At 41.7% G+C, this 23,355-nt stretch overlaps 1 protein-coding gene and 1 long non-coding RNA gene across 3 annotated transcripts in view; one reads left to right on the forward strand and one right to left on the reverse strand.

The window, feature by feature from the left end:
• Window positions 1–442: 442 nt before the first annotated feature.
• loxl4 (lysyl oxidase-like 4) lies at window positions 443–21,838 on the forward strand. Of its 2 annotated transcripts, XM_034101195.2 has the most exons (15): window positions 443–772; window positions 1,676–1,984; window positions 2,018–2,021; window positions 2,062–2,268; window positions 8,477–8,515; window positions 8,837–9,050; window positions 9,138–9,315; window positions 16,086–16,240; window positions 16,325–16,492; window positions 16,878–17,040; window positions 17,134–17,377; window positions 18,446–18,561; window positions 18,888–19,024; window positions 21,565–21,676; window positions 21,768–21,838. In XM_034101195.2, exons 1-15 carry the CDS (start codon window positions 463–465, stop codon window positions 21,836–21,838), a joined length of 2,427 nt encoding a protein of 808 aa, XP_033957086.1. In that variant the 5' UTR covers window positions 443–462. The 2 variants fall into 2 exon arrangements, with proteins under 2 accessions (XP_033957086.1, XP_033957085.1); XM_034101194.2 differs by lacking the exon at window positions 2,018–2,021 and having other exon boundaries at window positions 1,676–1,974; window positions 2,054–2,268.
• Window positions 700–23,355, reverse strand: part of LOC139435193 (uncharacterized) — a 29,890-nt gene continuing 7,234 nt past the window's right edge. Inside the window, exons 2-3 of the long non-coding RNA XR_011644467.1 lie at window positions 4,699–4,834; window positions 700–785 (exon numbers count right to left, since the gene is read on the reverse strand). This is a non-coding gene — a long non-coding RNA (uncharacterized lncRNA). The remainder of the gene's footprint in view (window positions 786–4,698; window positions 4,835–23,355) is intronic.

Consider the following 23,355-nt stretch of genomic DNA (forward strand, 5'->3'; position numbering starts at 1 on the left):
TTGACTGAGATCCCGTTTTATTTATTGGCTGTATTCTGCCATTGAGTAGTTAGAATACTTTATAGTAGGCCTAGTTTAACTGAATTATTTTTGTCCAGAGGATGTCACCGTTGGTCCATTTAATAACCAGGCCTCTGAGGGGTTTCTACAGGATGACTGTTTGACTTGTGTTAGGGAATTACTCAGTCTTTATCATGGTCTTTATACACTGTGGTTTGAGTTTCAAGATGTAGTGTATGTCATCTAAAAGTGATGACAGATGTTTCTCATTACGGGGAAATTATCCTGTAGCTTTAAATTGACTGCCTAATTGACTAGCCAGGTATATTACTCCACTGGTAAATTTAACAGAAGCCAAATGAATAACATAACCTGAAACATCGTCTGATTAAGCGTAAAAAGAAGAGCACATTGAATCATGTGTAACGTTTTGTACCTGCAGACCCCCTCCTCTCCGCCACGATGACCCGCACCCTCTGCTTGAGCTTCGTCCTCCTGCTGCTGTCCCTCTCTTCTCCCGCTCGCGCTGAACCTCGGCGGAGCTCGTCCAATCAGCGCAGGGCTCCTCGCGCATCCGCCGCCAAGGTGCGTTTGGCAGGCAATTTTGCGCGAGAACCCAACGAAGGGCGCGTGGAGGTGCTGCACAACAACACCTGGGGGACTGTCTGCGACGATGAAGTGGACATCAAGTTGGCCAACGTGGTGTGCAAAGAGCTGGGTTTCCAGAGCGGTGTGACGTGGGCACACAGCGCACAGTATGGAGAAGGAGCCGGTGAGAGCACTTCCTGTAGCAAATTACAACCATTTAGCAATTTTGGAAGTGAGACATTTTCCTGAAAAAAGGTAAATTGTCAGTTTTTTGTCATTGGCCAGACTTGACATGTGAGTGACAAACTATGATAGGCCGCCTTTGACATGATAGCAGTGAAAACACAGGAGTAATAATTATATTAAAAGGACTGCACTGAATCACTGAATCGAAAAAAGCTAAACTTAGTTGTACTATTTACACCTGTGCTATTCACGCAATAATGAGTCAATGTCTACTCTTAAAAAGGCTCATTAGATAATCATTGTCATTTATTAGATTGAGACCATAGATTGAGACTCAGCAGGCGGCCATATTGGAACAGTTAATTGAAAACCTGTCTCTTGTGTGCTTCCTCCACAAAACTCTAAATGCATGGCTACATGAAAGGACCACCAATTAAGGCATCCAAAATAACTAACATCATAAAGTGACCAAGATAACTTGTTGTGGGATTGGAGTCTACATCTCATTAAGGTCGCCTAGCAGGCTGGCAGAGCAAATATATGGGCCAAGAGATAGGGCATTTGTTTTAGAATAATAATAGCATTCACTTGCCAGAGTTGTGCAACACTTGCTGTGGTTTATGGACATTCTTTACTGCTGCTTTTAAATCCAAATTAAAGAGAAGGTTGAGTAGATTCAAGGGGCAGGATCTACAGCTACCTGCCTTGTAAAATACTGTGTATCCACCGCTAAACACGCCGCTAAGGTGCAACCCTAAATCAGAGCGCCAGTAAAAGTCAAGTGTTAGGTGTTTAGGAACTGATTCTGGTCCCTTGTCTAGATGCAATGCGCAGTTTGTCTATTGAACAATCAATGAAAGTCACTATGAATGACATAATGAAGTGTTTTTCTTTTCACAAGGCCCAATATGGATGGATAATGTACGCTGTGATGGCTCAGAGAAGTCCATAAAGGACTGCAAACACAACGGCTGGGGCGTGAATGACTGTAAACACACGGAAGACTTGGGGGTGGTGTGCAACACTGAGCGCAGGCCGGATCAGACAGCTAGTAGAGGCCACACCACCTTCAGCAGGCCCAACGGCAGCCATGCAGCTCAGTGGCAGGGAAATGTGGTCACCCGCAGGCATCCAGGATATGGCTATTATGGAAACGGACATCAACAACAAGAGATTCCCCGGTTCCAAAGACACCCCCCGGTAAAAAGCAGTTTACTTCTGAAACTTTCTATGCTAATCTTAGAAAGGTATGTAACATTACATTTTCATCTTCCCCAAGGTTCCTAGTAAGGTGCGAATCGAGGAGGTCCGTCTTCGTCCCATTCTCATGGCTACAAAGAGAAAGAGCCTGATCACAGAAGGTGCGGTGGAAGTGAAGCATGCTGGGAGATGGAGGCAGGTTTGCGACCTGGGTTGGACTCTCAACAGCAGCCGAGTTGTGTGTGGGATGCTTGGCTTTCCAGAGGCTACTCAGCACAATGTCAAAACATACAAGTGAGTGTTAATCTTTCCTGCTAGCGGCACCGAGAGCAACACATTTCACATTTATGAACTCAAGTTATTAGATTACATTACAGTGGGCTGTTGACTGTAGTTCAGAAGGGCAACATGGTTTGTCATTCCTCTCATTGTTAAGTGAATAAAAACTCATACTGAAGAATGAAAAAGCAACACTGACATCCTGTTTGAAGCCACTTTGAGTAAAGGCCTTTTGTTGGGCTTATCTTACTCCCCCAGCCACTTCTGCCGTGTTTCCCCCTTTACTCCCCCCTCCCTTCCTCAGCCTAGATGATGATAAAGGAATCCGTGTCCCCTCTCTTCTGCCCTTTCTCTGCACCTCTCTCTAGGCAAAGCACCTATGCTCACCTCTCTCACTCTCTCTGATGCTATCTTCAGCTTGCAGCTCTCAGACAAACAGCCCCACTCTAACTTTTAGATTCCCATGCTGAGGTGTAATATCACTGCTGATTGTGCTTTAACTCTCCCATCAATACCATGTGTGGGATAGAGGTGGCTATTGGAGAGCAGGATGAGGGTCTTTGTGAGGCGACTTGTCTTATTGACAGGGCAGCCTCTGCAGGCTTGAGTCAGCCATGCATCTCTTCACTTTTACATCCCACTTTAACAGCGAGTGTGACATGATGCCAGTGTGTGTGTGTGTGTGTGTGTGTGTGTGCATCTATGTGTGCTAGGGCAGGGGTTTTAAACTGTTAAAAAAGCACAACATTTACAGGTGGTTTTGTCCAATCTTTTTTAAACCTTTGGATGGAGCCAGGCTAGCTCCTCGTTTGCAGTCTTTATGCTAAGCTAAGATAACCAACTACTGGTTCCAGCTACACGTTTTTTTTCTTTAAGCACAGGAGGACCACACAGAGTATTACGACATTACTTTAATTAGAATAAATAGTGTCTGACTAATTGCCGTTGTCAGTGGAAGGGGGACCCGGTTGGATATAGTTCCTGGAGAGCTACCGGCTAGGTGATTCATAGTTTAGCTATTCCTTTCCTCTCTTGGCCAAGCCTATTCTGACTCAACATTGGACAGACCACAACATCTGCTCTGTACTGTATGTGCAAGATTCCTCTTTCTACTAAAGCTGTCACTGTTGATGGGGTAACTCATGTGTTATATAGACTATTTTAACGTTTGTTGACTTTCCCAACATACCTATTGAAGCACACACACTCACTGAAAGTTGTTCTGCATTGCCCTTGAATTAAGCTATGTCCTCCTAACTCTGTTATTGGGAACACAGTGATGCTTTAACTGGATTCTATTGTTGGAAAAAGGCATCATCAGGCGTCATATCTCCAGTAATAAAAGGTCCTCAGAATGAGCTGTCGTCAAACAGCCTGGCCGTGTCTCTGTACATGATCATTTGTTAGAGCTTCCCTGCATTGCAGGTGTGATGCTTTTTATGCCTCAGTTCGATTTCCCATCGCAGTAAAGATTTGCCACTTAATGCAAAGCATGGGAGATGAGAAGAACTAGTAGGAGTTGAGTGAGGAATTAGATGGGTATATTTGTATCGCTGCCACATAAGAGATTTGGCTGCTCACCAAGAAAAGAGATATGACAGAGGAGGACGAAGCTGCTGTAGCTTGAAGGTGCTGGACTGAAGCCTGCAGGGAATCTGCTCAGTGGCGGTTCCAGGGTGTTGTTTTTAAGTCTCCCTCTGAGGTCAAGAGAAAGAAACTTAAACAATAGCACTCCATGAGCTATTTAAGGCTCTGACCTAAGCCACAACAAAGTGGATTATACTGCTTATCCAACATATCTGCTTCTAAATGCACAGTGTAAGGTTTGAGTGGATGCCATTATGTTGATTTTTTTTATTGTGCGTGTAAATTCTAAGACTCTGGCATGAAAGCGGTCCGGACTTGATACAGGTTGGTCGACCTGTCCTGGGTATGACCTGGTGTTTTTCTGTAGCCTCAGTGATGTGTTTGTTTCTAAATCTGTACCTGTACTTTGTTTGTTTTCTCCCAAAATGTGTTTTTGACCACAAGGTGTGCATATGCCTCAATGTCTTAGCTGCCAGTAATGTGTTATTTTTGCAACAGTTCAACACTTTTGCAATATTTGGTTTTCAGGGTGAAACCTTATCGTTGTTATTGTATTTGGATGTTTACATACAAGAAACAGTTATAACAAGAACACAATTGTTGATATACAGGTAATGCCGTCTCAGCATTTACTTTTGGGTAATTGTAAGGATTTCCCTCTGACTAAATTGCCACTGTAACCATAATTACTGTACAAAATGTAAGATGAGTCATTTGGGTGTTACAATTGGTGTTAGACAATTTCATGTTCAGTTTTCATGAAACATCTTCGACTTAAATAGCAGCAGGAAAGTTTAGGATTGTGTTGCATGGTTTGACCAAATTTAGCCAGTGACGCACCCCCCCCAGTTTCTCCACCTTGCTCCAAGTCTCTCAGGCCATTCTTAGAAACCCGGGCCATGCCATGTCTCTCGGCTCGCTGTGGCTCTTGGATGAGATTCTGAAGATGCTGTAATTACAGGTTGGTCAGGACCAAGGCTCTCCGGGGTTTCTGCTGAGGGTGAAAAAAAAAAAAAAACCCAATTATAGCTGTGTGTGAGAGAGAGAGTAAGACATAGTTGGCGATTGAGGAGGAAGAGAGTAACAAGAGAAAGAGGAGATTGAGAAAAAGCACAGGAGCAGCAGTGAGACGAGCCAGATTTCAGCTTGCTCGTGTGAAATATGTTCAATTACAGCTGCAGTTTGCAGCACGGCCCGCCATGTCAGCAGCTGTCTGTCTTCCTCTGTCACCATAGTGATTTGGTGACAAAACCTGCATTTTATTTTTAATTATGTTTCAGCTGAAATGTTCTTGATGAGGGTATCATTTTCAGGCTTTTGTGTAACATTTTGAGGGACTGGCTTTCCTGTCTGATGTCTGTGTGATCTTCCTCAGTCACCTTCTCTCTCATTTATTCAACCATCTTTTAATTTCTGCATGCATGCATGCCAGTTGTTATCTTGTTTTCATTTCATTTCATTTCAAACCTTTATTTATCCAGATTGGTCCCATTGAGATCATAGATCTCTTTTTCAAGGGTGAACAGACTAGAAGCTGGCTTTCAAAACTGAGTTGAAGGATTGTGATTTTTCACAGCTGCTTCTGGCTGCATGTAAATATGGAATTACGATTTGAAATGCAAGAACCTTTTCAAACTTAATTTCATAATAAAATGTAATATTTGATTTGAACAACTGTGATATCTGAACAATGTAAAATATGTTTGATCTTGGCCTTCTTTTTAATTTAGATCTTGGTGATTGTTAGTTGCACTGTCAGATATATGAATATGCATTTTGAACCCAAGGTTTAATGCTAATATATTTTAGTACTTAAAGTATAGGGAATCAAATGGTCAAAACTTCAAATTTAACTTCAATAAATAGTAAGATATAAAGAAAATATTAAACCAAAGGATTATACATTAATTAAGGATTTTACTCTGATAAAAATGTCCGGACCACCTAAAAGTTTTTCTAGTTTTTATGCTGCATGAAGATACTATTTATGCAGCATAAAGAACAGCTCAACAGTTCCCCTAAATTATTAAAATGGTGTTTTTAACACCCTCACACTGCTTAGTGGCTTTAAGGTGATGAATGATATGTAGGTAGAAAAAACCTTAAAACTGAGTCCACCTGTTCATTTCATCAGCACACAGCATGTAGAGAAATGCTGTCATACTGCTCATGCTAAATATTATTACACAATTTTAAACATACTTATTTTATTGGATGAAATTCAGCATTTACAAACAGTTCTTAATTCAGTGAAATGAAAGACCTGAAAGTATCGTTTAAATCCTGTGTAGTAGTCTGTTGGTTTCTGAAGAGGGAAAGTGGTTAGCTGATTGGTCTGTGGTGAGGTCACAAACATGTCACAGACATGTTGCCTCAAGGGAAAATGTGTGTGTGTGCGTATGTCTGTGTGTGTTCATGGTCCTAACTCTCTATACCCGATGTTACAGCAGAGCCACATGGTAGACACATTTAAGATATTGTACAATTGTAATTCAAGAGACTGTAAAGAATAAGTGTTACATTCTATACAATGTGTCAGTCGCCAATCAGAGCAGGTCTCCTGTACGCACAAGCGGCTTTATTCAGAGCACTGAATGTGTTTTACAAATAGTGGAGTTTCTGCCTCATCAAGTCAAATGTTTCTTAGATATTGGAAAGGTAGCAATGCTTTTCAAGCAGTTAAGATTTCATTTACAGATGTTCATAATGTAAGCTTACCTCAGAGCTGCACTCTGTGCTTTAAATGGGCCTGAGAAACGACCATTTAATGAGTGTTGTTTTAAAATGGCATCTGTAAAAACACCTCTTTTTGATAAATGATTGCTAAAATTGAAGTTTGCATATTTTTAGAATGCTAAAATGTTTGGTCTCTTCTGCCCCATTGACTACTTACAGCATGAAGAAACAGGTTGTCAGCATTCCATGACTTCACACAACCTTCAACATAACATTGTTTCAAAGACAATGCTTCTCTTTATTTGAGCATCCTCAGTTTGTTTTTGAGGTTTTTTGCTTAACATCTTTGGGAATCTCCAGAGTTCTTGTCAGAAATTCAAATATTTATCTACCTGTCCGTTTATACAAATATCCTTGGTCATGTTTGTTTCTATATAAGTGAATGCCACTAAAACCAGCATTGGAGTATTTTTAATGAAGTGCTGTATCAGTAGCCACAAAATAGAAACTAATTTAGCCTCCCACACCTGTGATGCCATACTGATATATAGCTCCAAAGAGATTACACTTTAAAAATATGTGGTGTTTTAATGAAGCTACGCCTCACCAGCTCACTCTGATTAATGCTACTGTAGTTGTAAGTGTTAACATTTTAGCAAAGTGGGTTGTAAACTGATAACGAGACACTCGACCCTAAATCTTTTAGATGGTCAGATTATCTTATAAAATAAACAATGTATACAACAATGTTAGTCTCATAATTACCTAATGTATAATGAACATTATTTTGTTTGCCAATCGCACCACCAGAATGGACGGTACTAGGCTCTTTCTAATATCAGCAGGCTGTAGCGTGTGTATGAGTGTTTTAAAGTAATTGATGTGATGGTGCATGCACTTTGCAGTGGTTAGAGGATGTCCTGGCATGGTCTGTGTGGCATGTCTGCTCTGCGTGTCTGCCAGCAGAACAGAAGGCTTTCCTCTCCACCGCTCTCCCGAGTCAGCCAGCATACTTGGTTCATGAGTCTCTACTTGGTTCTGGCATTTCTCTGACATGCAGCGCACTGCCAGAGTTTTCGTTTGTATATCGTGCTTGGTCAAACCCTGTTTCCCAGAAATGTTGGACATCACTGATGTTCAATGTCATGATTGTTTGGACTGCGTGTGGCTTTGGAGTTTAACAACTAAGTTCAAAATATCTTGTGTTTGAAAAAAAAAAATCCTTTTATAGTTCCTAACTCCTGTAGTTATGTACACATGTCTGCTTTATTGCAACACGGAATGCTAAAGACTTGTATTCAAAGTGTCTATGTTGGTTTAAAAGGAAAGTGCATTCAATGTAACGTAAAGGTGGGTAATTAAGATAAAACGCGCCCAGCAACACATTCCTGTTGAACACTTATCCGTATGTTGATGACAAGAAAAGAACATTAAACAGTAAACAACATTCCAGATGGAAATATATCTTACTAATAAACCTATAAAGAAAAACAGATAGGGAGGAGAACAAGAACATTGCATTTCTTCCTTAAACTATATCAGTAATCTGCATTAATGTATTTATAACTTTACAATCACCACAAAGCCGCAAGCAGAGCTCATTCCGGTTTTATACATGGAAGATATACATAGAACTGTATGATTCATGTTTTGATCAAGTCTGAGCTGTAACTACTTTAGTCAAAACCATGTACCTCAGTAAGAATACTTTTCTCGTAATAAGTAAGTCGGTAAGTGTTTGTGCCGCTACTAACTGTGGCAGAAATCCCTCCTGTGTGGCCAGGTTGCATATAAAACAAACAACAGATGCTACAGTATATTGTTCAGTCACTACCCCGCCACATGAGAAATTGGTGACCCAGGTCACCTCACAGGGTGGTGTGTCTGTGTGTGTACGTTGCTAACCTCAGGGAATATACAGACCTGATAAAACTAACATTGTTCTTTGTATTTTTTACAGGAAAATATGGGATACCAAGGTTTCAGATCCTTCTACAAGGTAATACAAATACAACAATTCGTCATGATTGATCCCACTCATTGAAATATACTCACAGACGTCAGAAGTTGAACTACCGTTGAAGGCTTGAAAACCTATTTAAGAGTTTCAATCAAATCTGATAAACAAAACCACACAGTCCTAATAACCAAATTAGTTTTCAGTATATTTTAATTGTCAAACCCTTCATAAACAATATTTAAGAATATTTTGTATCTGTCACTTTCATCATTGCTATTTTAGTCATGCATACTTAATGTATTTGAGAAATACTAAAGATGTATACCACGTGTATACCAAGAACTGTTTTCTTCTTTCTAGATTGAGCATCATGTCAAAGAAGAAGGGATTCTGGATAGAGAAAGTTCACTGTCAGGGGTTTGAGAACTCCCTGTCAGAGTGCCTCGCTCAGCTGTCAATCCCCCGGAGTCCCACTCCTTGTAAGAACGGGAGACATGCAGTTGTCAAGTGTGTGGCAGGACCTCAGTTTGCTCGCATTTCCTCTGGAAGACCCCAGGCCCCCTATCCAGTTGTGGTAAGATTGATACAGGCATGAACACACAGTGTTTTAATGAACTGCACTAAGCTGAGTTACAACTCTTCGGTTTTCTGCCCTGTACAGCCGGTGCGTCTGAAGGCTGGCCCCAGACTGGGTGAGGGTCGTGTGGAGGTACTAAGAGAAGGAAAATGGGGGACCATCGTGGACCACATGTGGGACAGACCTGCAGCCAGTGTGGTATGCAGGGAACTCGGCTTTGGTACTGCCAAGGATGCCCTGAATGGAGCCTTTATGGGTCAAGGTAAGCAAGAGAACTGCTCCTGATCAGAAAAAAGGCTTCCACATAACTGAGACTGGAAATCTAGAGAAGTCCACATTTAATCTAGTTGTTTTGAGTATGCAATTTGAATGTTTGAATGTGTTTATCACGCGTCATGGTATTCCAGAGAAGACAGGGAGACTTTTCCAGTCTTTCGCTTATCTTAGACGCCGCACCCGTCTGCCCTGACTGATAAGATAATGCATGGGCATGAGTGTTTGCCCGTCTGTCTGAGTCTGTATGTTACCTCTTGAAGCTGCAAACGTGTTGATTGCAGTATCTCCAGCTGTGATTAAACAAGTCCTGTTCCAGGGCTAACAGCTGCCCAAACACCACTCACACACACATACTTTCACACAGAAAATGTAATACTATAAGCCATGGATGTTTACGTTGGCATTTGGTAACGTTAGCCACAGACATAATCTTGCTAGCTTCAAGCAATCTTTTCATTTACTCACTGAGGTGCTGTGGTCTTTTCCCTTCATTTTCAATTTTACGGCTTTGGTGATGCACGGATTCAGTCACTATCCAGCTGCGCCAGTGGTGTCCCCACCCTTACGAGATGTGAGAATGGTTTCTCCATGCCTCAGTCTGGGGTGTAGTCTCTAATCAAGCTGATCAAGATGAAATGTGGGACGACAGCCTGCTGGTTTAGCTGTTCAGTTAATCATACATACAGTAGAGTATTTTTGAAGAACTCCCTGTTACCTTCAAACCTCTTCAATTGGGTTTTTTGTAGATGATGTCATTTAAACTACGTTGGCTCCTTTGAAGATACTTTTAAAAGGCTTCACACCCCTTGTCGTCTGGATTCAATCAACACTTTCAGTTGTTGGGCCAGAATTCAGGTTCATCTTGGTTCCAGAAATCTTAGGCAGAGTTATAAAAATGTTTCACTGATCCAACCATTTAGCTCTATGTGTGTATATGCAGGTACTAGCATGGGTATTTTGCGTGGCTGTGTTTAATAAAATTAGTCTCAGATTCATACATTAAGACGTGGTTCTGGTTTTAAAAAGCCAGGTTTACTCTCTCTCTCATATTTTCTTCAACTTGAAATTAGCTATGTCCTTCTGTGTGGTATGTTAAGGCTTAGTGCAGGGGTCGGCCACCTTTTTGATATGAAGTGCCATTTAAAAACAAAAATTTGATCAGTGTGCCGACGATCGTGAACTGTCAGCGGGGGGGGGGGGGGGGGGAGCCTCGCTGCGGGGAAGCAGTGTGTTGATCTCTTTCACCTGTCAGCGCAACTTACATGATGCGGTTTAAACAATTTTAAATAATTGGTTTAAACGGCATTATAATAATGACAACGTTCCGTTCTGTGATTCTCCAGAACACACAGATGGCCAGCATATTATTTTCGATGAGAGATGAGCAGATCGCCACTGGGCTTTCAACTAAAGACACAGCCACGCAAAAACTGCGGCATTTGTACAACTCCTTATGGGTAGCCTACTGCAATTTGTGAAGTACGGGCGCGCTCCGGCAGCACTACACCCCTGATCGTTTCACCACGGAGGAAAGCAGCAGAAAGTCGACTGGAGTTAAAGAGAGCGGGGCTGCGTTGCCGACCCCTGGCCTAGTGCAAGGTCCTAAGAAATTCTTGGGACATTGTTGGAACATTTATCACATATAACATCACTCAGCTGCCAGATTTTTTCAACAGCAAACAAAATCTAAGTACAAATGCCCAGAAAAAAGACTACAATAGTAGTTTTAAACACTCTAGATGCATTCAAATCTGCAGTCAAAAAGAAGGTTTTGCATGGGTAAAAGGTAGAACGCCAGTATATCCCCCCCTCCCATTAATCTAAACTGTATGAAAAAGCTTCTAAACTTAATACAATTCCTGCATTTATCTGAAGGCATTAGGACTAATAAGTCCAAATTGATAAGTGCTGTGCCAGAGCAGAGTGCCATTACACACAGAGTGCAGTGCACTGTGTTTACCTTGATTCAATTACATTCAAATGACACCAGGGGGGTATACTACGAAGCAGGATTTTCGCTTAGCCGGCTAAATTCAGGGAAAACTCCGGCTTTCCGGTCCTACGAAGCTGGTTCTCTTTTTAGCAGGCTAGATCTCCATGGTAACTTATGCTTAGCGGCTAACCTGGTCGGGACCAGGGGGGTATACTGCGAAGCAGGATTTTCGCTTAGCCGGCTAAATTCAGGGAAAACTCCGGCTTTCCGGTCATCCGAAGCTGGTTCTCTTTTTAGCAGGCTAGATCTCCATGGTAATATATGCTAAGCAGCTAACCTGGGGACCAGGTTAGGTTGCAGGCTAAGAGATCAACTCAGAGAAAACACCGCCTGCTGACCAATCAGAGCTCAGTGTGCGGAGTTTAAAGCGATCAAGTCATATCACAGGAGAAAGGAAATACAGAAAGACTGCCATCGCAGGAAAGACGGCCGGCAGAAATCACCGACTGTGTGAACGTGAACATTAATAGAATATCACCTCCCATCTTCAGAGCAATCTGACTATTATAACATTAGCGTTAAGAAAGCTTACTTAAATATCGGCCACAACATAAGTAACCGGATCAGAGTAACATTAAGTACAGTCCGCGGCATATCACTTCATAATCATATCTCTCCTTATCTGAGTCAGTTGAGCCGTATCTGGCCGTGCAACACTCACTGTGTCACATACTGTATGCAGAAGTATTATTTTAAGCAACACATAAATTGACGAAACACTCGAGACAAATGTAATTGAAGTCAGATCGTGTTTTAGACGGGGCAGTGATATCATAAACCTGTTAATGTACGCATTCAAACACTTTTTCTTTTACCAGCTGTGTTCACCTTGCAGGTGCAGCTATGTGGCTTTTATCCTGGATAAAGTGTTTAAGTCATGGATGTTTAAAGTTTAACTTCTTCATTTTTGACTAGTATTAAAGTTCACTTTTCATTCAGGAAGTATGACGCTGCGCTGTCAGTGCGCTTCTCCATGTTTGTGATTGGTCGAATGCTCCAGATACCACCCCTTTCATGTGAACGCGCACCTAACTAGATAGGACACGGCTGGCTTGAGCGATCCACTTGATAACCAGCGTCGTAGAACAGTTTAGCGAGAGCGCGTATGTTTTGGATTAGGCCAACCGGCTAACTCAAACATATCCAGGTTAGGTTGAACCAGGTTCGTAGTATAGGCCCCTGGTTAGGTTGCAGGCTAAGAGATCAACTCAGTGAAAGCACTGCCTGCTGACCAATCAGAGCTCAGTGTGCGGAGTTTAAAGCGATCAAGTCATATTACAGGAGAAAGGAAATACAGAAAAGCTGCCGTTGCAGGAAAGACGGCCGGCAAAAATCACCGACTGTGAACGTGAACATTAATAGAATATCACCTCCATCTTCAGAGCAATCTGACTATTATAACATTAGCGTTAAGAAAGCACTTAAATAGCTGCCACAACATAAGTACACTGAGTGCAGACGTCGATGTGTCCCATTATCATTCATATCACTTCATAATGTATCATATACTTCCTTATCTGATTCAGCTTCTTGAGCCGTATCTGGCCGTGCAACACTCACAGTGTCACATACTGTATGCAGAAGTATTATTTTAAGCAACACATAAGTTGACGAAACACTCGAGACAAATGTAATTAAAGTCAGATCGTGTTTTAGACGGGGCAGTGATATCATAAACCTGTTAATGTACGCATTCAAACACTTTTTCTGTTACCAGCTGTATTCACCTTGCAGGTGCAGCTCTGTGGCTTTGATCCTGATCAAGTGTTTAAGTCATGGATGTTTAAAGTTTAACTTCTTCATATTTGACTAGTATTAAAGTTCACTTTTCATTCAGGAAGTATGACGCTGCGCTGTCAGTGCGCTTCTCCATGTTTGTGATTGGTCGAATGCTCCAGATACCACCCCTTTCATGTGAACGCGCACCTAACTAGATAGGACACGGCTGGCTTGAGCGATCCACTTGATAACCAGCGTCGTAGAACAGTTTAGCGAGAGCGCGTATGTTTTGGATTAGGCCAACCGGCTAACTCAAACATATCCAGGTTAGGTTGAACCAGCTTCGTAGTATAGGCCCCAGGCCTCTACAAAATAACCAAACACACTGTTATAGGTTCAGCTGTTGGAGCGATGATACCTGGGATATGACAGACCCTGTGATCATTCGCCATCACACAGCCCTCCACCGCTGCACATACATGAACCAAAATAGAAGGAGTGCTTTGAGAAGGCAACACAGTCTTTGCACTAAGAGTAACCGTTGGTTGTTCTGCTTGCAAAATCAAAATAGACCCCATAAACACACTTCACATACATTCATGTACATCTCCTCTCTGAAGCCCACACACACGTACAGCAAAGTACTCTCCCTTTCCATCTGTCTGTCCTACATATACACTGCCATGCACAACGATTGGACTTCAAAGTGCTCTCATAGCTTCCTTTCCATAACATGCAGCCTGTTAGACATTTTACTGACATATAATTTTCCATGTGCTTGAAGGCCACATAAACACAGGGGTATATGTCGTTGAGGCCTAATATAGACTCTTTGATGGAACAAACCCTCACTGAGAGAGACTCTCTGAAAGAGTGACATTTTTCAAATGTAGTTTTGTAAAAGTTTTGCATACAGTTAATTTCTCTTTAAACCATCCTTTCTGATAGAGCATACACATTTTGTGTCAAATGTTTATACTTCACATTTATGTACTCTGAATACATTCAAATACACATGCTTTATGTCAGCACGTGTGAGAAATCGAAACCGAAGACCTTAAAGGATCATTTATTATGATCACAAAGGTTGTGGTCGACTGGCTGTTTGGCTTGAGAGAGAGGTCAGAGATTGGCTTTAATGTGGTCTCCCTAATCACTGGTTGTACCACTTTCTATTTCACACCGCACAGAGCATCCCCCTCTGAGAGAGTAATGTTGTAATTTAATTTGCATAATTTATATAATTATAATACCTTATAATTTGCAACCGAGCTTAAACATATTTTGATGTTTCTTGGCTTTTAGCATCTAAAAATCCATAGTCAGCCAGATCTATTTAGAAACATGATTTTTAGCAATTTGCAAAGAAACGCAGAGAAAGAGATGTTCCATGAAAAGAAACACTACACGCACACATTAATGTGCCTAAAACAGAATATAATTTCAGAGAGGAGAAGAACAGGGTTTCCCTTGTAACCGCTAACCAACTATTTAAGCTATTCTGAAAAGAATCTGACCAAATTGACCGTGTTTCCATGTTTCCAAGAATGTTTTCCAATCTATCCAATGCCAATTCTTATTATATGGTAATCAAGATCAACCTGTTTATTTTAAATACTAAATGTAAGCCTCCACATTTATATCATTCCTGAATTCTGCTCTCATAGCTGTATCTTCTGTCGATCCTTGCCGTTTTATGTTGAAGTTGATTTGAGCATTTGTTAAATTGATGTCCGGCAGAATGAAAGTGAAGAACATATTCTAAGCTCTGTTAAAACTCCATCTGCTAACCATCTAACTCCCATCTAACTCCCATCATCATTACATTTATTATCACCATCAGTAAGTTAAATTACAGGGGAAAAAAAATTCTATTTTCTTTCTTGACCAACATTGTAACGTTATCGTGTAATTTTGCCTGGGAAGTCCATATACATTTAGAGTACTATATTACAAAAGGAAGTAAAACAACCTGACTGCCTGTGTATACTTCTGCATGTAAAGTGTGTGTGGCCAGTTTCTTGAAATTAATTTTTGTTTTTTGTGGATTTCCCAAACTAAGGTTTAAATACAGCGTGTCACTGTTCATTTTGAGGATCCCTCGTCCGGGCCCCATGTTTGTTTTGATAACTTAAAAAGTGGGAGTTTGGATCTAGTTTGTGGCCTTTACACTGTAGATAGAGGCGGAAGTGGTTTTGATGCTTCCTTTCATAAGTCTGAACCCACGCAGCGACCAGTATGGAAGCAGGCCTACAATCTACCAAAACCAACACCGAGACAGATGGGGGGGGTTAGCCTTCAATCTGCTCCATACCATTCAAGTTATCTTTCTTCACGCCCTTCTTTCTTGGTTTCTCTCTTTTCCCCCCGGTTTTAGTGGTTTTGGTTGTGTTTATTTCAATGCTGCCTCATTTCAAAGTTTGCCGTTTGTGTCTTTTGTTTTAAGCAAACACTGTTGCCAGTGTTTGCTCTGTGTTTTCACACACTGCAGTCATTGTGGCGGCAGCTGTTTGCTTTCACAACATCTTTATCTTAAGATTTATTCCCAACATCTTCGATGTTATTTAGAGATCATCTGGTTTAAAACCATAAACAGATACTGTGATAGTCTTTTATTTTGTACCCACAGAGTTGCTCTTGTTTGTTCACCCAGGGTGGTGGACTACACACAATGTTATTGGTGTTGTGCCAAAAGCAACAGAATAGTGGTAATGAGGTGGGGCAGATCCCTAAAGTAGATGTTTGTGGTGTTGCCAATGCTTGGCCAGAAAAGCATTTTGTCACGACAGATAGGAACTTATCGTTGTTGGTTTGTTGGAAAATAGCAAAGCATAATTACTTGAAAAGAATAAAGAGCATTGAATGTGTGTGAGCTCCTTTTCGTGATAAAGTCTGGTAATGCCTCTGTGTCTGCGTTTGGTGGCCCCAAACAGTGCACGATAATATTGCCCTTCAGTTATGTCTATGCTCCTCTGGCTCCCATATATTCCTGCCTTATTTCAGCATAGTCTTTAAATCTACCTTATGTCCTCCTCCCTCTTCAGGTACCGGACCTATCCATATGAACAGTGTACAGTGTATGGGGATTGAGCGCTCCATCCTAGACTGCTACTTCCAGGAAGTTCAACCGTGGACATTCAAACACACCCAGGATGCCTCAGTACGCTGTAACATCCCTAAGACCGGAACAGAGAACATGGTATGAAAACAACTCTAAAACCAGACAAAAATGTATGAGCTTTCACTGATTGCGCACTAACAACTGAATCCCTTTCATTTCCAGGTGCGACTTGTTGGTGGCAGAGTCCCATCAGAAGGCCGCGTCGAGGTGTTAATGGATGTTGGGGGTCGTAAGCGTTGGGGCTCTGTCTGTAGTGAGAACTGGGGCATCAATGAAGCCATGGTGACATGCAGACAGCTCGGCTTGGGTTTCGCTGCCAGTGCTCATGAGGTAACAACCTTCCTGACCAACATTACATCCATAAGGTGTCAACAATCATGTCATTTTGATCTCTGGCTGAAGTGCCGCCCTTTATTCGTTATCTTGAAAGTTGTCCTGAATGAACAAACAATATAACACTCCCACTTCTAAACCAATTAGTTTGTTTAAAAAAAAAGCCAGATTAGTGTTAAGAGGCATCATTCGTCCAAGATTTGTCAAAATCCCATCAGTGGTGTCTGGGTTATTGATGAACAAACAGCGAATGGATGAGGGGCCAATCCATAGTCACAGCCCCTGTATCTACTGTGATGGACAATGTGCTATAATCCTGCTTATTGATAGAAAACCTGACAGGTTTGCTTTGCCCTTTGACCCCGCCCCCTTCCTTTGACAGGATACCTGGTACTGGCCCGGTCACTCGAATGCCAGTGATTTGATTCTCAGTGGAACTCACTGTGTGGGCACGGAGCTTTCAATTCAACAGTGCCGGCGCAACAACAATCTCCACTGTCCTCGAGGAGGTGGGACGAAGGCCGCTGGGGTCAGCTGTTCAGACAGTAAGTACAGCCTTCTTTGTAGCTCACATCTTCTCCACTTATTCTAAATCTGTTTGAATCCTAACATAACCTCTCCCATCTGACCTTCTTCAGCGGCGCCTGACCTTGTTCTGGATGCCCAGCTGGTCCAGGAGACAGCCTACCTGGAAGACCGACCCCTCCACCTGCTGACCTGTGCCAATGAGGAGAACTGTCTGTCCTCGTCCGCTGCCAGGATGAACTGGCCTTATGGCCACCGCCGCCTGTTGCGGTTCTCCTCCCGCATCATGAACATGGGTCGGTCCGATTTCAGACCCAAAGCAACAAGAGAGAGCTGGACATGGCACCAGTGTCACAGGTATAGCATCTTTCAGGAGTTTAGGGAGGAGTAACATCGCTTAGGTTGTTGCAATGGAAATAACTGTTTAAATACTTACTATAAGTGGGACGTTGTGGTTGCCCCTGTGGTAATTCTAAGTGGTTTTTTTGGGAAAACTGTGGTTTAGTGTCTCGGATTCAGATGAGCTGTGGTTTTTAGAGGTTTTAAAAAAATATTTGGACAAACACCTGTTCCTCATAGAAAATTGCTTTTACGTGCATTAATGAAAATAGCTCCCTCCTTGTTGACTAATTTGGGTTATATTTAATTTAATTGCACTCAATTGCTACCAGAAAAAAAACATGCTGAAGTGTGATGTCTATGCCAGTGTGCATATGGTTTGGCAGGGGGGCTGTGACGTGCAACACGGGGCATTAAAACAAAAGAGCCTTTGTCTGTCAACGGTCCACAGCAGCAATTTGTACATTAGCTGTACATAGACTAAATATTGTCCTCAGGTCTACTTGTAACACATTCCACTCTACTTCTCAGTTTGCTCACCTTTGTAAGTTAGTTTCTTGTCAGATGACGAGAGCACCTTCAGGCCTGTCGTCATGAGAGAAGAAGGGGCCATTTGAAGCCCTCAGTGTTGGCTGTGTGACATCTGTCCCAGTAGGTTATGGGTGGCCTGAAACAGTGTGTCATCCCTCTGGATTGATTAGCCTCCCTGCAGCACGTGTCTGTGGAAATGACTGCTGAACCAATCCAGTCACACAGGTCGGATGTAATACAGTACAGAGGACAGGGCAGCCCACGCACGGTCAAGTCCATTTCAGTTTGTAACAACAACACATCAGAGCTATGAACGGGTGAATCAAAGCCCTCCATTCACTCCGAACGAGTAAACAGTTCAACCAAGCCGGCGCTAAAACAAGCTTCTGTGAGAGGTGTTACGGTGACACCCACACTCATGTTCGAGCAGTGAGGTCATTAGGCTACAAGCCAAAGGGAGCCAGTGTTCACTTAGCGTAAATGCACACACTCATACACTAACAGACAGACACATATACACACTCTCACCTGGACTTTCCCCTTCTGTCGTCCCAGGCACTACCACAGTATCGAGGTGTTCACGCATTACGACCTGCTGACTCTGAATGGCACGAGGATCGCAGAGGGACACAAGGCCAGTTTCTGTCTGGAGGACACGTATTGCCCTGAGGGTAATGTTCACTATTCATGACTCCCACTAAAACACTGTTTCCCATTAGTGACAGGAAATTAATATCAATATTTCAGCTGCAGCTATTTAGATTTTTACTTTGTGGTTAATGTGTTAGATCGCTGCTGTTGTTGTTTGTTCACTCTCCATTTACTTGTTATACCATGGATGAAATAGCTCATATGAGAAAGCGGAGCTCATATGTAGACTGCTGCAACTCAAGAAGCTAAAGACTGTTAAAAATAACAGGGAGTGCCAAGCAGTAAATGAGCTTTGTTGTTGTGATTGATAATGTTGTGGGTGTGTGTGTGTGTGTGAATGTTTCAGGAGTCCAGAAGCGCTTCTCCTGCTATAACATGGGGGATCAGGGTATCTCTGTGGGCTGTTGGGATACATATCGCCACGATATCGACTGTCAGTGGATTGATGTGACAGATGTACGGCCAGGAGACTACATCTTCCAGGTCAGAAGTCATTTTATATAACTTCCTCTTTTGCAGTTTGGGTACATTTTCTCATATCACGTACATCAAACACCATCATAATTCTACCATTTTGGAAGTATGCTCATCATGCTTTTTTGCCAAGAGTTACCTGGGAAGATCTGTGCCACTTATGTCTGTATGGTAAATATGAAACTACTACCAGAAGCCAGTTAGCTTAGCTACAACACATTCTTGGCTGTTTAGGTGCAGAAACGAGTCTGGAATCTCTACTGGTTACATGGCAACTTTGTAAGACTCCGACTACACCCAGCCAAGAAATAGTCCAACACATAAACCCCCGTAAAACCATGACCTGGCAACCTTACCCTTACGTTTGTCATTAAGGGACAAAGTTACGTTTACATTTAAGGTAATCAATGTACCTTAAAGTTTCTAATTTCGTTAATACAAAAAAGGTATTACAGGATCATATGTGGACTTCCTCATTTAATGGTTTGTGTTTCTGTCTATTCCAGTAAAACCCTTCGAACACTCACTTCATAATCTTCCCCTCAACCATTCCTCCGTCTTTCATTATTCTGACCCAGGTTAAACACTCAAGTCATTGTGGCTACAAAAATAAAACACATCAAGGACCATTATCCTCCATTTCCAGTTTAGACCACGGATCCCACCATGTACGCAGCAGTCCTCAGATCTCATGCTGCCAATTACCTCCCAGCTGTGGCAGATTGGTTGCCGTATAACTCACTGTCTGATAATTACTGCTGTCACCAAGTGTGTCTAAAAGGTCACTCTCAATCTTTGTAATTACACTCCTATTAAAGACAGATTGTTTTAATGTACTCGCAAAAGACGTGACAAGCATATGTATAGACGCATGTGCTGACTGGATGTATTTTAAGCATGTTGAGCGGTGTATAATTATAAAGTCATACATGCTGCAGCGCAATGTGGAGGCGTACAGAAGGAATGAATGATAGAGGACAGAAATGGAATTGAGAGAAATGTATGAACAAAGTTGGAAGAACTACTGAAGGTGAAAAGGTCAAGATCATTTGAGGAGAAAAAGTACTGAGAGTACATAACGAAATGTAACTGAAGAACAAGAGAGAGAAAAAGAGCAAAGTAAGCCAAGCGGGGAGTATAGTAGTTATTCACCATTGCTGCAGAATTGAAAAAATAAATATATATTTTACTGCATGTCAATCTCTCTACTGCGTTCTTAAATGTGTCCAGTTAAGTGCAGGTAATGCCTGACTTTTCTGAACCTGGGCTCTACAGAAAGATACAGCAGGCCTAACCTTGAACCTCCCATTGCCAATGAAACTCACCAATTACCCAAATTAACTATTGCCTCCCTTTAGTCAAACAGCAGCTAGTCCCCCCTTCCATTAGGAACGGCTAATTTGCCACCAAGGAATTCCTCCTGCCCTGTTTTTATTTGTATTGCCACTTTCTCACTGAGCCACACATTCTGCCCTTGAACGGGCCCTCTTCAAAAGCCTCGTACACTCTGGTCCTACACTGTAATTTACCCTGAAAAATTAAGAGACAGCATTTGTGCATTCACTTACTTTTAAAAGTTGTTTGCCTTTTTTAGTTTAGTTTGCGTTGGTTCTCCCTGTAGCTGTTTGTAACATGTACTTAAAGTGGGTGTAGCAGTTTACAGAGCCGCGATTAGAGTAAATGGCTTCACAGTATTATCACCAGACCAGATTAAGAGAATGCTTGTATCAGCAGTTATGGAGCTGCTCTGCAAATGACACACTGTTAGTACAGTGTATGCCAGCACTCAGACATATAAACATGCTTTTGCATAACTACTCTTTTGCAGCACACTTTAATTTCAGGCAAATTCAGTCATTATTGCATACCTATGTTGGTGCAAGTAGCAACCGCATTCCATGAACTTCAGCTGTAAAGTTGCATAACCTCTAATGCAGCTTCTTATGTGTTTTGTGGGCAGAAGTTTCTTTGTTACGTGTTTTCATTCAAGTTATAAAGTGTTTTATGATGAGCTACCCTTGAACATCTACCAGTGTATTCTGTACTTTGCATTACGCACGGTAAAAGCAAGTGTTTCATGCCAGACGTCATTCAGTGCATAATTAGCTGAAGGCTACCAAGCACACTCATTCAACGTTAAGCCAATGAGAAAGAGGTGTATGCATAGTGTATTTATATCTCCAAATAGGAATACTATATGGAAAAGTCATCCAGCTTTTTATAGATGAAAAAGAGATTGACTATGAAAACAATACCAGCCAAGAGTGCTGTTTAATAACAGGCCCTCTTACAATCCAACTGCTCTTTATGTCAAATGGCTTTCTCAGTGTGTATCGAGAGGGGACATATTTTTTGTTTGACCATGTGCCTGGCCAGCTCCGGTTACAGTATTAGATGAAAGTGAGAACAACAAAGTCATACATTCTCCCTGTTTGCTAATAAATGTTTGTGGTGATGATAAAGTATGCAGCTGCAAGTCATAAGGTCAGAAATAATGTGATATTGTGTCGTTTTTAACAGAGGTTGTGTGTGATGGTATTGTTTTGCAGGTGGAAGTAAACCCTGCAATGGACATGGCTGAGTCTGACTTTATGAACAATGTCATGAGATGTCGGTGCAAATACGATGGCCAGAGAGTGTACATGTATGGATGTCATGCAGGTGAGCACAGAAAAGCCTTTTCCTCTTGTTTTTTCATCCTGATTCCACCCCTCCTCGGTCACTGAAAGTTATATCCTTTTCCCTTTTCAAGGCGATGCATACAGCGCAGAGATTGAGGACCTGTTTGAGCACCAGAAGCAAATCACCAACAACTTTGTGTAGCCGTCCCAGGGGCCCGGAGCAGAGGCCTTCCAGTGGGGACCAGAGTCTACTCAGGGTGGGCAGAGGTCGATGGCCCTAGGCCCTTGGGACTTCAGGACCCACAATAACAGTGTACACACAACATGGCGGCTGTTCACCTCCTTGGCAGATGTGGAGAAAATATTCATAAGCGCATCATATCACAGCAGCAACCATTGCAGAGACTCCATTGTCAACAAGTGTGGAAAAGGTGCCAAACAGGTCGACATGTATTTTACTCTAGTTAAGTAAGAAAATACTGGATAATGATTCAAACTATACAGAATTGTGTGAATGTGAATGACTTTAGCTAGTTATTCAAGGTGTTTGGTGGGAAAAACTAAAACTATTTAAAAACTATTTAGAAGGCAGTGCAGTTGGTAAAACTCATATCCAATGTAGAACAAATGTATTGAATTGTGTAACTCTTGTGCCTTTACATTACTTCAATATTGGTGCTCTTAACATTACTGTATGTCCTTCAAGAACCTCACTACATTTCAACAGTGGCCTAAAATTCCTCTTGGGTAGTTTTCTTTTAAAGTTAATTAGGTATTTTATAATTGCTTTGACTTTAACAAAATCATTGTTTTAGACAAGTGTAGTAGTGCTACAACGTTTGCTTCTTATTTAGAAGCAAAGAGGTTGTCCAATGATTTTTATTGAACAAAGCACTTCATCGTTTCGACATCAGTATTCTAGTGTTGCCCCCATGCTTTGCCACCAAAACGACTTTATTGTGTTATACATTTCAAAAAGTGAAATATTAGGTTTCTGTTTTAGTTTTCATATGCAATGTATTTATGCCGAAACTTTATTTATTCACGGATTCACACATACACAGCATGCTCAGTAAAGAGATTTTTAGTTTACGCATTATTAACAAAACATGTTTTCCTTATTTAATTAACCATAGGCACCATGTTGTTATATTGTCCCATGATGCAGATTAAACAAATGTTATATTTTAGTTAAACAACTGTAACTGTAGAGTTTTTTTCTCTCCCACCCTTACCGCTGGGAGGGAAACCGGCCTGACGAAACCACAGTATTGTGGCAGGCAGGCAGGCTGGCTGGGTTTTGAGAGCATATAAAAAACCTTTTAATTACATCTGTTTAGGTTTGACATAAGGTTAAGGTTAGGGATATAGCATGTGCTTTACAAAGAAACACAGTGGAATAGTTTCTTATGCAATCACAGAAAGAGCGAGAATCTTTCCACAAACTACATGAAAGATTCAGAGTTCTGAAAGATTTACTGAGGGACACAGTGATTGTAAGACAGATTGAGAGAGAAAGGGATGAAGTTTGGAGAAAGACTTATGCAGACAGACACTTTTTACTAGCAGAGCTGCCTTTTTGTAGGCAGTCATACAAAGACCACAATCTGGCATACTCAGCTCCCCACCGAGAACAATATGTTTGTCTGGGAGAAGAAAAAACAACTGTACTTGGACACAGTAAACAGTGGCCCTATATTTTGTACTAAAGCTGGGTCT

The sequence above is a fragment of the Pseudochaenichthys georgianus genome, chromosome 15 (assembly GCF_902827115.2).
Source record: "Pseudochaenichthys georgianus chromosome 15, fPseGeo1.2, whole genome shotgun sequence".
NCBI lineage: Eukaryota > Metazoa > Chordata > Actinopteri > Perciformes > Channichthyidae > Pseudochaenichthys > Pseudochaenichthys georgianus.